At 37.8% G+C, this 15,311-nt stretch overlaps 1 protein-coding gene across 6 annotated transcripts in view; it reads right to left on the bottom strand.

Annotated features, from left to right (window-relative positions):
• Positions 1 to 15,311, bottom strand: part of OXSR1 (oxidative stress responsive kinase 1) — a 93,773-nt gene that overhangs the window by 34,180 nt on the left and 44,282 nt on the right. For all 6 annotated transcript variants that reach the window (XM_077990139.1, XM_077990140.1, XM_077990141.1 and 3 more), the window contains 2 exon segments: positions 6,159 to 6,214; positions 269 to 378 (listed from right to left, as the gene is read on the bottom strand). In XM_077990139.1, coding sequence (XP_077846265.1) covers positions 269 to 378; positions 6,159 to 6,214 — 166 coding nt within the window.

Here is a 15,311-nt window from a genome sequence, read left to right as displayed (position 1 = left end):
TCTGTATGTAAAAATTGGTATAATTTGTACTAATAAAATTATTAAAACAAACCTCAATTATATTATTGCTGAGTTTCATACATCCTTTGCAAAGTTCTAGAGTGTTTTTGTTGTTGTGTTTTCAAGGGTGGACTAAAATCCTACCCAAGGAACAGGGACATGTTTCCCAAAGCTAACCTGGTATGCCAAAGAAAAGCAAACACTATTAAGTTTTTTGAGTTTTAAAACAAAGCCCTAACCCATTTAAAATTGAAAAAAGACACGGTACCTGTTCCATAACTTCAGGTGCCATCCAACAAGGAGTGCCAACAAAGGTCTTTCTCACTTTATTTCGGGTAATATCACCACCAGTTGCTAAAAAAGCACTAACCCCAAAGTCTGAAATAGAATACAACAGCAAGGTATTTAAAGTGCATCAACTATCATAAATGAATAGGAAAACAATATAATGTAGTGACCATCCTATATATAAATAAAAAGCATGATAATTTCTTATCTTTTTGCTGAACTTCTTGACTAAATTAAGACATAGCTTAGACTAGGAACAGTGGCTCATACCTATAATCCCAACACTCTGGGAGGCCAAGGCAGGAGGCTCACTTGAGCCTGGGAGTTCAAGAACAGCCTAGGCAACATAGGGAGACCTCATCTTTACAAAACAAAAAAACAAAAAAGACATAGCTTAGCAGCTGCCTCACTCCATTCCTCTCCACTCCCACATATCATCATCTTCTCAGATTTTCCCCCTTGCTCTAATCCATTCTACATACCACTATCGGATTCATTTATCCATTCATTTTTAAATTATCACTTTGACATGGCCCTTTCAGCTCAGAAACTCCTACAGAATGAAATCCAACCTTTTTAGCTTAGTATTCAAAGAGCTCTCAAGAACTCAGCCCCAAATAAATTAGAGTTCATAATTCTAAATACATATCCTAACTACACCTCTTAGTAGATGTATGACATGGGTAAACTTAGTTCACCTCTCTAAGCCTCAGGATTTTCTCTACAAAGATTTTATCCCACAATGCTGAAGCCAAAGTACCAGTCACTGATAAGGAGGACTGCCTGCCTCACCATGATCCTCCCTTTTCTGTAAATAGCCCTGGGTGTGTATCTGTACTCTCTCACCTTGACCCTGGGCATACCTGATTTGAGCCAGGGTTAGACACCTTAATCCAAGGTAGGCCTATCTTAGTCTCCTAGAAATGTGAAGCTTGAATGGAAAGACAAAGAAATTAAGGGTCACTGGAGCTAAGCCATGCTAACAGCATCCTGAAGGTCACCCGCACAACTGGGTTCCTGCCTATTCTGAGGCTTAGCTGTTCAGCTGATTTTTTTAATTCTGTGTACTTCCTAGTGTATTTTAAAAATTCCTGCTTTGTTAAGTCAGTCACTGATAATTCCCAATACAACCAAAAGAACTTTAACTAATATACTGAGGCACAACTTATCCAACTTTTACATACCTTTTCTGACTCCCCTTTTGTTTTGTGCCCATTCCAGAATACTCTGCATTATGTAAAATGAGTGTGTATTTGTCCATAATTTATTCTATTTTCAAATTGAAAATAAAATTATAAAACAGAAATTATGAAATTAGAAATAAATTTGAAAATACAATAAATTATGGACAACCCGATTGTGAGAAGGATAATTTCAGAATGGCAAACTTTAAAATTCCAGATTCAGAAGCCTATGAATTCTGCCATTTTTAAGCAATTATTTAAAATAATTGCTTGTCTATACAGTAGTTTTAAAAATAGCAAGTCTATACAGTACAGTTTTAAAAACAATAATCTTGTCTGAATGTACTTAGAATTATGAAAAAAAAAACATAATAATCTTGACTGGGCACAGTGGCTCATTTCTGTAATCCCAATACTTTGGGAAGCTGAGGCAGGAGGATCACTTGAGGCCAAGAGATCAAGACCAGCCTGGGCAACACAGTGAGACCCCATCTCTACAAAAAATAGAAAATTAGCTGGGCGTGGTGGCGGGCACCTGTAGTCCTAGTTACTTGGGTAGCTGAGGTAGGAGGACTGCTTGAGCCTACAAGTTTGAGGCTGCAGTGAGCCACATTCGTACCACTGCACTCTGGCCTGGGTGACAGAGCAAGATACTTTCTCTAAAATAATAATAATAATCATCATCATCATCATAACAGTTTTCAATACTCCTAAACTGGCAAATATCTAAGAATTTTAAAATGTTGTTCCATTTGTAACAACAATAACAAAGTAAACAATTTGAAGTGCATTTGAAGGGAAAAAAAGTACATTTAGTGCATTCAGCTCTGCCACTAGTCAGTTGAACTTGGGCAGGTATTTTCAATCTTTGTGCTACAATTTCTTCATCTGTAAAAAGGAGGCAACAACAGTACTTACTAACAAGGTTGTTGTTAAGGATTAAATGAGTTAATAATATACTTGGAGCAGTCCCTGTAATATATTTTAATACTAAACACTCAACAAGTATTAGGTATTCTTATCACTAACCAGAGAGGCAAAGCCATGCCTTAAAATACTTAAATATGATAAAGACTCAAACAGCTTATATATATACAACATATTTTTTAGGTTCAATTATGAAGAGTTTTTACTTTTTAAAACCTACTAAAAACCTTCAAGTAGCTTTAAAATAGTCAGAATTTTAAATCCAGAACTTAATAATGATCCAGAATTTTTGTATCTTCAGCTGGTATACCTCTGCTTGTTTCCAAATGAACCCTGAAGACTAGTTAAAACATTTAGCTAAGGAATGTAAGTGAGAATATCCACTTTACCAAAATATTCTTGTTAAATAACCTGCACAGCCACAATGCCACGGAGACATAATCAATCTAACCATAAAGTTAAAAACAGAAACCAAAGAGCAAAAATGCCATTTGCCTTTCGTTTTAAATTGCCAACTAAAGAGAAAGAGTAACTTCGATGTGAAAAAAATCATTTAGTTCCTCCGTTAACAAAATTTCAATTAAAGTACAAGGTGGACTTTGGTGCCTACTATGTGACAGGATCAAAAGTAATGATCAAGGAAGAAAATGTCCCCCCATTTGTGCAACTTCTAATACAGAAGGTGGAATCAGGCAATTATAATACATTAAAATAAGTGTTATCTGTAATAAGGTATGAAAAAACTAGAAGCCCCTAAACTATAAAACACTTAAAACATAGGAGAAAAGCTTCATGACACTGGAGTTAGCAATGATTTCTGAGATATAATACCAAATTTCAGGCAACAAAAGAAAAAGTAGATAATCAAAATTTTAAAACTTTTGTGCATCAAAGGTCACTATCAACAGAATGAAAGGCAACCCACAGACTGGGAGAAAGTATTTTGCAAATCATATATCTGATAAGGGATTGACATCCAAAATATGTAAAGAACTTCTGCAATTCAACAACAACAACAAAACCAAACACTCCAATTTAAAAATGGGCAAAAGAATTAAGGAGTTATTTCTTCAAAGAAGATATACAAATGGCCAATAAGTACATGAAAAAACGTTCAACATCACTTAATCAATAGGGAAATACAAATCAAAACCACAATGGGATAGATACCACCTTACATCCCTTAGAATGGCTACCACCTGAAAAAACAAAAAACCCAGAAACTAACAAGCGTTGGTGAGGATGTGGAGAAACTGGATTCTTGTGCACTCTTGGTGGGAATGTAAAATGGTACAGTTGCTATGAAAAATAATACGGCCAATTCCTCAAAAACATAAACATAGAATAGCTATATGATCCAGCAATTCTACTTATGAGGATATACCCAAAAGAAATGAAAGCAAGAAACTCAGACAGCTATTTGGACACTTGTGTTCACAGCAGCATTATTCACAATGACCAAAAGGTGGAAGCAATTCAAATGCCCATTGATGAATGAATGGATAAACAAAATGCAGCATATAAATACAATGGAATTATTATTCAGCTTTAAAAAGTAATGAAATTCTGACACTGCAACATGAACCTTAAAGACATTATACAAAATGAAATAAAGTCAATAACAAAAGGACAAATACTGTATGAGTTCACTTAGGTACTTAAAGTAGTTAAATTCATGGAGACAAAAAGAAGAATGGTGGTCACCCATGGCTGGGGTGAGAGGTGGAATGAAGAATTATTTTTTAGTGGGTACAGTTTCAGTCAAGGAAGATGAACTAGTTCTGAAGACAGATGGAGGTGATAGTTGCACAACAGGAATGTATTTAATGCCACAGAACCATACACTTAAAAATGGTTAAAACGGTAAATTTTATGTTATGTGTATTTTACCACTACAAAAAAATAAAAATAAAAGACTGAGCCAGGAGGCAAAGTTGTTCCCAAATTCTTGTTTTGTGCAGGTGGCAGGCCATGGTGCCACTCATACTAGACAAAGAAACCCATGTCCATTCCATCTCCTATATTTTTATGATTTATTAATGCTTTTGTATGTAGCTGTAGTTCTACTCATTTTCATCATTATATAGTACTCCAGTATACAGGCTGGGCTCACACCTGTAATCCCAGCACTCTGGGAAGCCAAGGTGGGAGAATCACTTGAGGCCAGGAGTTCGGGACCAGCCTGGCCAACATGGAGAAACACTGTCTCTACTACAAATACAAAAATTAGTCGGGTGGGGTGGTGCATGCCTGTAATCCCAGCTACTTGGGAGGCTGAGGCACAAGAATCTTTGAACCTGGAAGGCAGAGGCTGCAGTGAGCCAAGAGTGTACCACTGCACTCCAGCCTAGGCAACACAGCGAGACTGTCACAAAAAAAAAAAAAAAAGGTATTCCAGTATATAAATTAACGACAATTTATTTATCCATTCTACTAATAAAGGGCATTGGGATTATTTCAAACTTGTCATGATTATGAACACTGTGGCACACATATGGGTGAGTTTCTCTAGGCTATACACCTAGGAGCCAAAGTCTTACAGCATGCATATCTTCAATTGTAATAAAATGGTTGTACCAATTTATATTCCCATCATCAGAAATGAGACTTTTTTCCTTGCTTTACACCTACATCAACAATTAGTACTGTCAAGATGTTTTTGCCAGGCCAATCAATTTAATGTGTTATCACAATGTGATTTTACTTTGCATTTAACAAGTTACTAGTGTAAGCTTGAACATCTTTTACTACATTTATAATTGGATACCTTCATTTGGGAAGTGCCTATGCCAGTTTTCTGCCCACTTTTTTAGTTTTTTTTTTTATTTTTCTCAATGAGTTCTTTATACACTCTACACTTGAGCCCTTTAACAATTATTCATGCTGCAAATATCTTCTCTACTCTGTGGTTTACCTTTTTACTCTGTTAATAGTAATAAACCATTTGTTCCTCTTTTGATAACTAGAAGTTGCTAATTTTAAAGGAGTCAAATTTATCAATCTTTCCCTTTATATTAGAGCTTTATGTGACTTGGTTAAAATATTTCCTTACCTCATGGACACGAAGATGTTCGCCTAAATTATCTTCTTAAAGATGAAGAAATAATTTAAGATTTGGGTGATTATCTTCCTCCTGCCAAACACCTGACTGTTCTAGCAGTCTGGGACCAAGCTGAGGTTTTCTCAGATGATCTGCTTGCTAGACAATCCCTGGGTACAGTCGTTCTGGAGTCTCAGCCTGGAGGAGGGGGTGTTTTCATCAGGATAGCCACTTTTGGCAGGCCCTGGACTGCAACTCTTATCCCTTCAGCTCTGAAACTGCCAAAAGTGCACTTCTACTTCTCAGGCATTTTTTCCTAATTGACAAATACTCCATTTCCCCCAGGACAGAAGCAGCTCTGTATAGTCTCTATACAACATATTTATTCTTAAACACAATGAAGATCCTTGACTACTTTTCCTTTAAAGGAAAGTACAGAATGCTACGAGAACCCATAGCAGAAGACCTTAATGGAAGTAAGAGGCAGATAGCTGGAAGGAAACAAGTAATGGTCAGAAAAAAATGTCTAAGAGCAGAAATGAAGGATGAGTATGAGAAGGTATCTTGAGAGTCGGTGGCATCCTATGATGTGTTAACAGAGGATCTTGAATAGAGACGGTCCAGCGAACAGGAGAGAATGCTGATTCAGGAAACATAAAAGATAAGTAATGTGGTTCTACTGACCATTACATCAAATAAAAAGAAATACTAATCATTACCTGCAATCTGTACTGAGCCATCTTCTCCAAGAAGAATGTTTCCAGCTTTCACATCTCTTAAAAAAAAAAAAAAAAAAAAGTTATGTATCAAAAAATACCTATTCTTTGAAGTAACATAATTTAAGCAATTGTTGACTATATTCATGTAATACTAGCAATATTTAAATGTTCTATTTTATATTAAAGGATATTAAGACTAATAGCAAAATTTTAGTTACTGGTACTAGGAACCCAAACATTAAAAAGAAAGCTAGAAAGGTTCTTATGATAATATCTGGAAAACACAAGTGATTAAATATTCTTGATTGGGATAAAAGTGGCCAAAGAATGTGACCCTCGCCTAATTCTACATTTTGAAATATTTTTTTCTACACCCCAGTGAATTATCAAATTTTTAAAATCATCAGTATGCAACTGAAAACAGGGAATATTCTATGCCCGTAACAAAAAGATGGAAACTACTCAGGCATCTCTATAGTTTTAACTATTCATAACAAGTAATATATAAAAACATTCTTGTTTTGAAAACCTAAACACAACTAAAAAAGCCAAAATCCCTTTGACCATCATTCTCAAATCTAAGTACTCTCTCCAAAGTTTTCAACTGTTATCAGTCTGGTTAATAGAATATATACCGATGACATATCTGGGATTTTCTCCCAATGTAAACAATATTATACTATCCATTCAAATCTACAACTTAGTTTTTTGGGTTTTTTTCAGCAAAAACAAGTTTTTGGCAAAATTTAAAATCCCCAAATCCTAAGAGTAGCAAAACCATCTCTTGATAACCTAGAACTCTCACAATTTATAAGGAAAGTACAAGAGGGTTCTACTACAGCATTATTCGTAATAAAAAACAAAAACTAGTAACAGCCAACAACAGTAGAAAGGTTAAATTAATTCTATTACATCCATGGAATAATGTCCATCAACACGTTGTGACACGAAATGCTAACATACATTATTAAATGAACAAATCAAATAAGAGACTAGTGCATTTTATACGACACCATTAATGTTGCACAAACACACCCCTTTCCCTTGCCAAATGGGATTTTTGTGGAGATTAATGGAATTGAAGTCTAGGGAATAGTATTTGAATAACTTGTGGGAATACAGTCATTTTGTAATTAAAAGTAAACGTAATCAAATAAGCAAAAGAAAGGCAGCCCTTGAAGCTACACAAGAAAAGCGAGGCCTGCTCATGGAAGAATGTCTTGTCATGAAAAGGAGCCAGTAAAAAGCATAGCACTTCATCCTATTCCTGTCCCCGTTTTCCTCCATGTTTAGATATAACCATTCCTTGGCAAACAATGAACAAGAGTTTCACAACTGTGCAGAAGCAGCATCATACCACGGTATACAATGCCTTTCCTGAATATACACTGAAGCATAAGGAAAACATGTTACTGAGTATTTTGTACTGCTTATAAACCCAAGCAATTTATAGGTAGTTCTCCCAGAGGCTGACTAAGCAGAGTGCAGGCCAGTCTGTTTTACTCCATGAATCTAGTCTCAGATTCTAGTCACTACAAACAGAAGAGAATAGAGGACATTCTCTTTCCTCTGTGACAAAGATCATCCAACTGAGTCAACCACTAACTTCCAGTTCCCTTTTCTGAGCTCACCTAAAACTCAATGGGGGAAGAAAATATAGTTTAGTCACTCCCTCCTCTGTGTTTTTGCAGAAGGCTGTACTATAATGTTAGCAAGGTGTATTATATGATCATATTTCTAGGTCTGTCTCCCTTCTGTATTTCACCATGAACTATATCTGGGCCTGTATCTTAATATACTACTATAGTCACCTGTACTTACTTAGCATTATTATTAGTACATAGGTGGCATTATTCAAATAGGAGGAGCTATTCTGCAAATAGATTTAAATAACTATTTAAATTTGTAACAAATATTATATAACCATTGAGGAGATGACCTGCCTCAAATCCTCTTCTCGGGGGGGAAAAAAGAAAGTAGTGTATAAAATAAGAAAGAAAAAATGCCAACCAAACACTAAAAAATACTAGACTATTCCCTCCCTGCTTCCCCAATCCCCACTCCCCACCTCCTAACTCTGTTCCAAACGTCAGGGTTATAAACGAATACGTTACGGTAAAAAATGGGAACAATCTAATTATCCATCAAAAGGAGACCAGTTATACACCTAAACTATAAATTACTATGAATACTAATGAACATACATGTTGACATGGAACTATCTCCAAATACATTATTAAGTGAAAAATGAATGCTAAATATAGTAGGTGGCCATTTGTATTTTCTTTAAAAGAAAAACATGACACAGAGACATACATTATGTTTATACTGACAGAAAATATCTCTCAAAGGAGTCACAAGAAAATGGCAACAAGTGATTCCCTTTGGACCAGGGTATTGTGGATTCATAAAAGGAAGAAGACTTAATAGTTTATGTTTGAGGACAGTTTCAGATTTACATAAAAGTTGAGATGCTAGTGCATAGGAGTTCCTACATACCTCACACTTAGTTTCCCTTATTATTAACATCTCATATTAGTATAGTACTTTTGCTACAATAAATGAACCAGTATTCATATATCACGATTAGATAAAGTCCACAGTTTACTCAGATTTCTTTAGTTTTTATCCAATGTCCTTTTTCGGTCCCAGGATCCTGCCCAGGATACACACTATATTATATTCAGCGGCCATGTCTCCTTAGGCTCCTTTTGGTTGTGAGTTTTTCACATTTTCTTTGCTTTTGAGAATCTTGACAGTTTTGAGGAGTAATGGTCAAGTATTTTGTAGAATGCCCCTCCACTGGAATATATACAATGTTTTTCTCATGGTTAGATTGGTGTCAGGGGATTTTGTAAGGAAAACCATAAAAGTAAGGTGCCATTTTCATCACATCATAGGAAAGGCATATGGTATCAATATAATTTAACATCAGTGATGCTGAGAAGACTTATTTTGTACCATACACCATTTTGTGCTGTTTGAATTTTTAAAGCCATATATACATATTACTTACTCAAATCATGTTTTACAAGTTTTTCATTTACAAGTCTTTCGTAAATGAAGAGACAATAATCCATTTTCAGCAGAGCCTAAACTTTGAATGACTACTTTTCCTGATCAATTCCCCAGATAATCAATCCATGTTTCCTTTTGAAACCAAAAGTGTAATCTGTAGACTAGCTTCCAGGAGTAAAAGCAGAATAGCACAATTAACTGGACAATAAAAAACACCACAGCCTGCCCTCAAAACAGGACAACTAACCTTTCAAGGAAAAGATTTGTAACTAAATATCTGGAAATCAATATAGTCCCCAGTTAAAGAACTTTTTTACTCGGCCACAAAGAGTATCAAGCAAACCAGCAGCTCCAAAAGCTAAATCCTCCATCCACTCTTAAGTAGCAAGAAGAGTTTTGCTTTTTACTGCTTAATGTCATTTCTCACATGTCACTGTTGCCCCAAAGTTACACATTCCTTCTAAAATTAAAAGGAATATCGTAGACATGCTTGACTTTTCATTAATACAGAACACAAGTTTCTGCCCATAACATTTTTATTACTCATCAATAGGCACCATTTATGGAAAACTTGAAAAAGGTCAAGAAAAGCAATGAATCAAAACCAAAGCTGTAAACACACTACATTTAAGCATCTTAAACTGACAAAAATATCCAACATTTCTGTTACAGCCAGCCTCTCTAATGGGAAAAATATTTGGGTAGATACAGAGAGGAAAGTCTGATTTAGAGACCTATTCATCCTACTCAAAACCTCTAAAGCCTAGAAGTCAAAGAGAAAACACAGTAGAAATAGAGGAAAATTACTTTACCTAATCCACTAGGGCTGACATACAAATCCACCTGAAATCACAAGTGGACTTTGAAGATATGAGAAGTAGCAAGACATACTAAAAATATCTGCCTCTGCTTCCCAATACAACAACTTTCTCCTAAGCCTAGGTATCAGTGTATTACAGAGCTGGTTACTGCTAAAGTTTAAGTAATGGTCTCAGCCTTGGCTGCACATTAGAATTACCTAGGGAACTTTTAAAAGTCCCAATGCCAAGGCCTCACTCCAAACCAATTAAATAAATTTCTGGCAGTGGACCCAGGTATCAATACTTCTTAAAGTTTCCCATATTCCAATATGCAGCCCAGGCTGAAAGTCTATGATTTAAAATATCAGAGAATTCCCATTCCAGCTAAATGGCAAACTGTGCATTGGAAGACAAACTTTCATCACTACTATATAGGCCCTTGACCCAAAACACACCCTTCCCTAGCTACAAGCACAAAGAGATGCTAGATAAATTAGGGGAAAAATATCACACAGCTAGATGCAAAGTAAAGAAAAAATTCTCAAGGTTCAGAAATGAAAGAGACACTTAAGAGGTAGAGCAGTAGGTAAGCCCTGGGAGACAGAAAAGCGAAACTGGCCAAATGGCTAGGGGGCTCAGGTTTTCAAATCCACAGGTAATAGAAAACATGGCACTGGGCCGATATAAGGTTAGGAGCTAAAACTGAAACCCCCTAATAAAACCAAGAGCCTTGAAAGATTAGGCCACAATGAAAAATATGCTTACCAAAGGTTAGACAGTATAGCTATAGTAAAATAAGATCTTAATTATCTTTATAAAACATTTAAGACCTAATTGTCTTTACAACAAATAAGATCTAATTATCTTTAAAACAAAAACATTTCTAGGAGTAAAAATGGTCACTTTATAGAAGTAAAAAGGTCACTTTATAGGAGTAAAAATGTCATTTTATAGGAACAAAAGGAATAATTCACCAGGAAAATAACAATCCTGAACCTGTATGTACCTACAACATCTATCACAGTGTTCAAAGGAGTCATTAGGGTTATAGCGGTTCCTGGGACCGCGCCACAGATAGCTGGACAGGTTCCAACGCAACCTGATACTCAGAGCCCCACTCAAAGGATGCTGATTTACAGGTTAGCTGATATGAAGGACCAGACAGAATGCCCAAGTAAGGTACATACTGTCTAATGCCCAATGAGTCCAAATAGAGTGCTAGGCCTCCTTTTTGGTGGCGTGACGAGGGTAGCAGAGGGTCAAAGAGACAGCAGTTTTTCCTCAACTGTCAAAGGGACTAAACATTGTGAAACTGCCCAAATAGTCTCATGAAAGTTTATTTGGCAAGCAGGCCTTTGAATTTTGTTGCATCTAACAACTACCCCTGCTGGCAGAGGTGTAATAACAGTGTAAGTCAGGGCCACTATCTTGCTAATAAACAGGACATCAAGAGATCATCTATACAGGAAAAGCTTTGGACATCAGAAGGTAAAGGAATTTCAGGATGTAATCTTATCCAGTTCCGTATGTAAGGAGCTTGTCACTTCTGTCTTTACAACAGGAAAAAAGTCTGAAAATCAACAATTCTTCTTAGATACATCAGAGACTGAGGTCACAGGGCAAACTCATGCCTCCAAAAATGTAGACAGGAAGACAGACTTACAGTTTAATGGAGCAGATGCCCAGCAGCAGAAGACTATTGCTGGAGTCAGTACTGGGGTGTAAAAACTTAAACTGTAATTGACAAATGCCTGGAGGCTCAGTGTGGACCAGTTTGAGAGTTAAAAACCCCAAGGGGACCCAGTCTAAGGGAGACTCATATACTTAGATGGGTTGGATGAGCTTTACCTCCTACAGCCCCACAAGGTTCTCGGGGTATAGACAGGAGAAAATTCCCCTAATTTCCCACAGGAGAAAGAAAAAAGTAACTAATTTGAAATATGCCCTGAGCATTCTATTCTCCTTAACGAAAACCTACCCTCAAGGGAAACTATTTTATCAGGGCTTAATCACCTTGGTTTTACCAGAACTTAACCCATCTATGGGAAGGGAGATACCCAGTCTCAGTCCCATCAAGCCTTCCTGTCTCACCTTGAGGGGGAACCGAGGAGCACTTGTGCAGGTGACAGCCCAGGAGCACAGGCTCACTAAAAACACTGAGCTGGGTAGGGGAGACAAAAATCTTGATAGAAGTCAGAGGAAAAAGAACACCTTACCTATAGAGGAACAAAGGTATGAATTAACATCCCACATCTCAGAAACCATGCAATCAAGCAGAGTGGAGTGAACTGTTTAAAGTGTCAAGAGGAAAAAAAAAAACAAACCTAGAATTCTGTATCCAGAAAAACTATCCTTCAAAAGTAAAGGAGAAGTACTTCTCTCAGACAAATAAAAACTGAGGGACTTTGCAGTGGGCAGACCTGCCTTGCAAGAAATGTTAAGAGAAGATAAAACTTGGATCCACATGAACAATGGAAGAGCATTACAGAAAGAATAAATGAAAATAAAATGAAATCTTTTATTTCTCTTATTCTTAATTGATCTAACAGTCAACAATTTCTTCAAAATAATAACAGCAACAATGTATATAATGATTACAGCTTATGCATAAGTGAAATAAATGACAATACTGTAAGGGAGGAATTAGGAATATTCTGTTATAAAGCACTTGTGCTACCCATGAAACGATAGAGTGCTATTTGAAAGTGGACTTAGATTTCCTGTAAAATGTATACTGCACAGGGCAACTACTAAAAAAGGTTTTTTAAAAAGTATAATTGGGCCGGGCGCGGTGGCTCACGCCTGTAATCCCAGCACTTTGGGAGGCCGAGACGGGCAGATCACGAGGTCGGGAGATTGAGACCACCTTGGCTAACACCGTGAAACCCCGCTCTACTAAAAATACAAAAATTAGCCGGGCGCGGTGGCGGGCGCCTGTAGTCCTGCCTACTCGGGAGGCTGAGGCAGGAGAATGGCGTGAACCCCGGAGGCGGAGCTTGCAGTGAGTGGAGATCGCGCCACTGCACTCCAGCCTGGGCGACAGAGCGAGACTCCGTCTCAAAAAAAAAAGTATAATTGAGGCCAGGCACGGTGGCTCACGCCTGTAAACCCAGCACTTTGGAAGGCCAAGGCAGGCAGATCACGACGTCAGGAGATCGAGACCATTCTGGCTAACATGGTGAAACCCCGTCTCTACTAAAAACACACAAAATATTAGCTGGGCGTGGTAGCTGGCGCCTGTAGTCCCAGCTACTCGGAAGGCTGAGGCAGGAGAATGGCATGAATCTGGGAGGCGGAGCTTGCAGTGAGCCGAGATCGCGCCACCGCACTCCAGCCTGGGCGACAGAGCGAGACTCTGTGTCTCAAAAAAAAAAGAAAAAGTATAATTGATAACCTAAGAGAGGAAAGGAAATGGAATCATATGAAATGCTCAATTAAAACCAAAGAAGAGGCCGGATGTGGCAGATCATGCCTGTAATCCCAGCACTTTGGAAGGCGGAGGTAGAAGGACTGCATGAACCCAGGAGTTTGAGACCAGCCTAGGCAACATTAGAATTACCCGGGGAATTTTCAAAAAGGTCCCAATGCCAGAGCGTAGGACCCTGTCTCTACAAAAATAAAAAACAATAGCCAAGCATAGTAGTGAGTGCCTGTGGGCCAGCTATTTGGGAGTCTGAGGCAGGAGAATGACTTGAGCCCAAGAGGTCAAGGCTGCAGTGAGCCGTGTTCATGCTGCTGCACTCCAGCCTGAGTGACACAGTGAGCCCCTGTCAATCAATCAATCAATAACCAAATAAGGCCAAAAAAAGACACAAAAAGATGTAATCTTAAAAACTATTTAACCCTAATCCTAAAGCAAATAGGAAAGCAAAGGCCCAGAAAAGTAACTGATAAAAGAAAAAAAAAAAATCAGACAACTACAAATTGTAAAGCTGAGGTTTCAATGAGTAATCAGAATATGTTGAAAAAAGCAAGGTACCATACCTCACCAAACATGCACATGCACATGCATGCGCACGCACACATGCGCGCGCGCGCACACACACACTCCTTAACTGGGTTACTCTTAGAATAACAGCATTTTTTAAATTTTTAATTTCATTTTTTTGAGATGGAGTCTCGCTCTGTCACCCAGGCTGGAGTGCAGTGGCGTGATCTCAGCTCACTGCAACCTCCACCTCCCACGTTCAGGCGATTCTCCTGCCTCAGCCTCCCGAGGAGCTGGAACTACAGGTGCGTGCCACCACGCCCAGCTAATTTTTTGTATTTTTAGTAAAGACAGGGTTTCACCGTGTTGGTCAGGATGGTGTTGATCTCCTGCCCTCATGATCCACCCGCCTCAGCCTCCCAAAGTGCTGGGATTACAGGCATGAGTCAACACGCCCAGCCTAGAATAACAGCATTTTTTAAAAATCCATATATGATAGGTAAAAATCAGTCATCTACAGAACTATTCCACTCTAGGAAAAAATGGGTAATTAATTTCTAGTTGTCTAAATTTTCTAACCTGCTTCAGTCTTACAAAGAAAAAGAAACTTCTTTAAAAAAAAAAAAAAGAAAAAGAAAAAGAAACTTCTTTTTATGAGGATGAATGAGAACAACTGACTCTAAGGAATAATGTATAAACTAGGAATCTTGGAAACATTGAGGGTCCCCAATTTATGATGGTTCAGTTTTGACTTAATTATATTTTCTACTTGCAATGGAGTTGTGTCCCAATAAACCCATCCTAAGTTGAGAAGCATCTGTACTCTTAAAACAGAAAGAATTTCCATTTAAAACTGTACCTAATCAATTGCTCTTGTACCTGGTTAACATGTTAACAGATCACTAAAAATGAGGTATGGCCAAAGAAGAAACATTTGGGAATATTTTTTCCAGCACTGTTAAGTAGAAAAAAATGTCCTGAAAAACAGAAAATTCCAGTCCTCTGGATTATGATAAATCTATGTATGCATACCTTGATATTAGCAATTAACATAATTCAATTAACTACCTCAGTTCTGATTCCATGTTCATCAGGTAATCTTGGGGGAAAAAAGTGCCACAGACTACTAAATGGCCCTCAATGTCTGGAAGGAAGGAAGGAAGGGCAGAAGGAAGGGAGGGAAGGAGGGAGGGAGGGTGGTAGAAGGGAAAGGGAGGCGAGTCGAGGGGAGAGGAGCAGGGCAGGGGGGGAGGGGAGGGGAGGGGAGGGGAGGGGGGAGGGAGAGGAAAGCAAAGAAAGCAAGAAATTTTTACTGCGGACATGACCATCCTGATGAAAAGCAACATTTCACAGCCTTCCATGCAAAATAGATATAACCATGTAACTAAAGTTCTAGCCACTGTGATG

The sequence above is a fragment of the Macaca mulatta genome, chromosome 2 (assembly GCF_049350105.2).
Source record: "Macaca mulatta isolate MMU2019108-1 chromosome 2, T2T-MMU8v2.0, whole genome shotgun sequence".
NCBI classification, from domain to species: Eukaryota; Metazoa; Chordata; class Mammalia; order Primates; family Cercopithecidae; genus Macaca; species Macaca mulatta.
The sequence above is the reverse complement of the archived record's forward strand: the minus strand, read 5'-3'. Positions and strand labels throughout refer to the sequence as shown.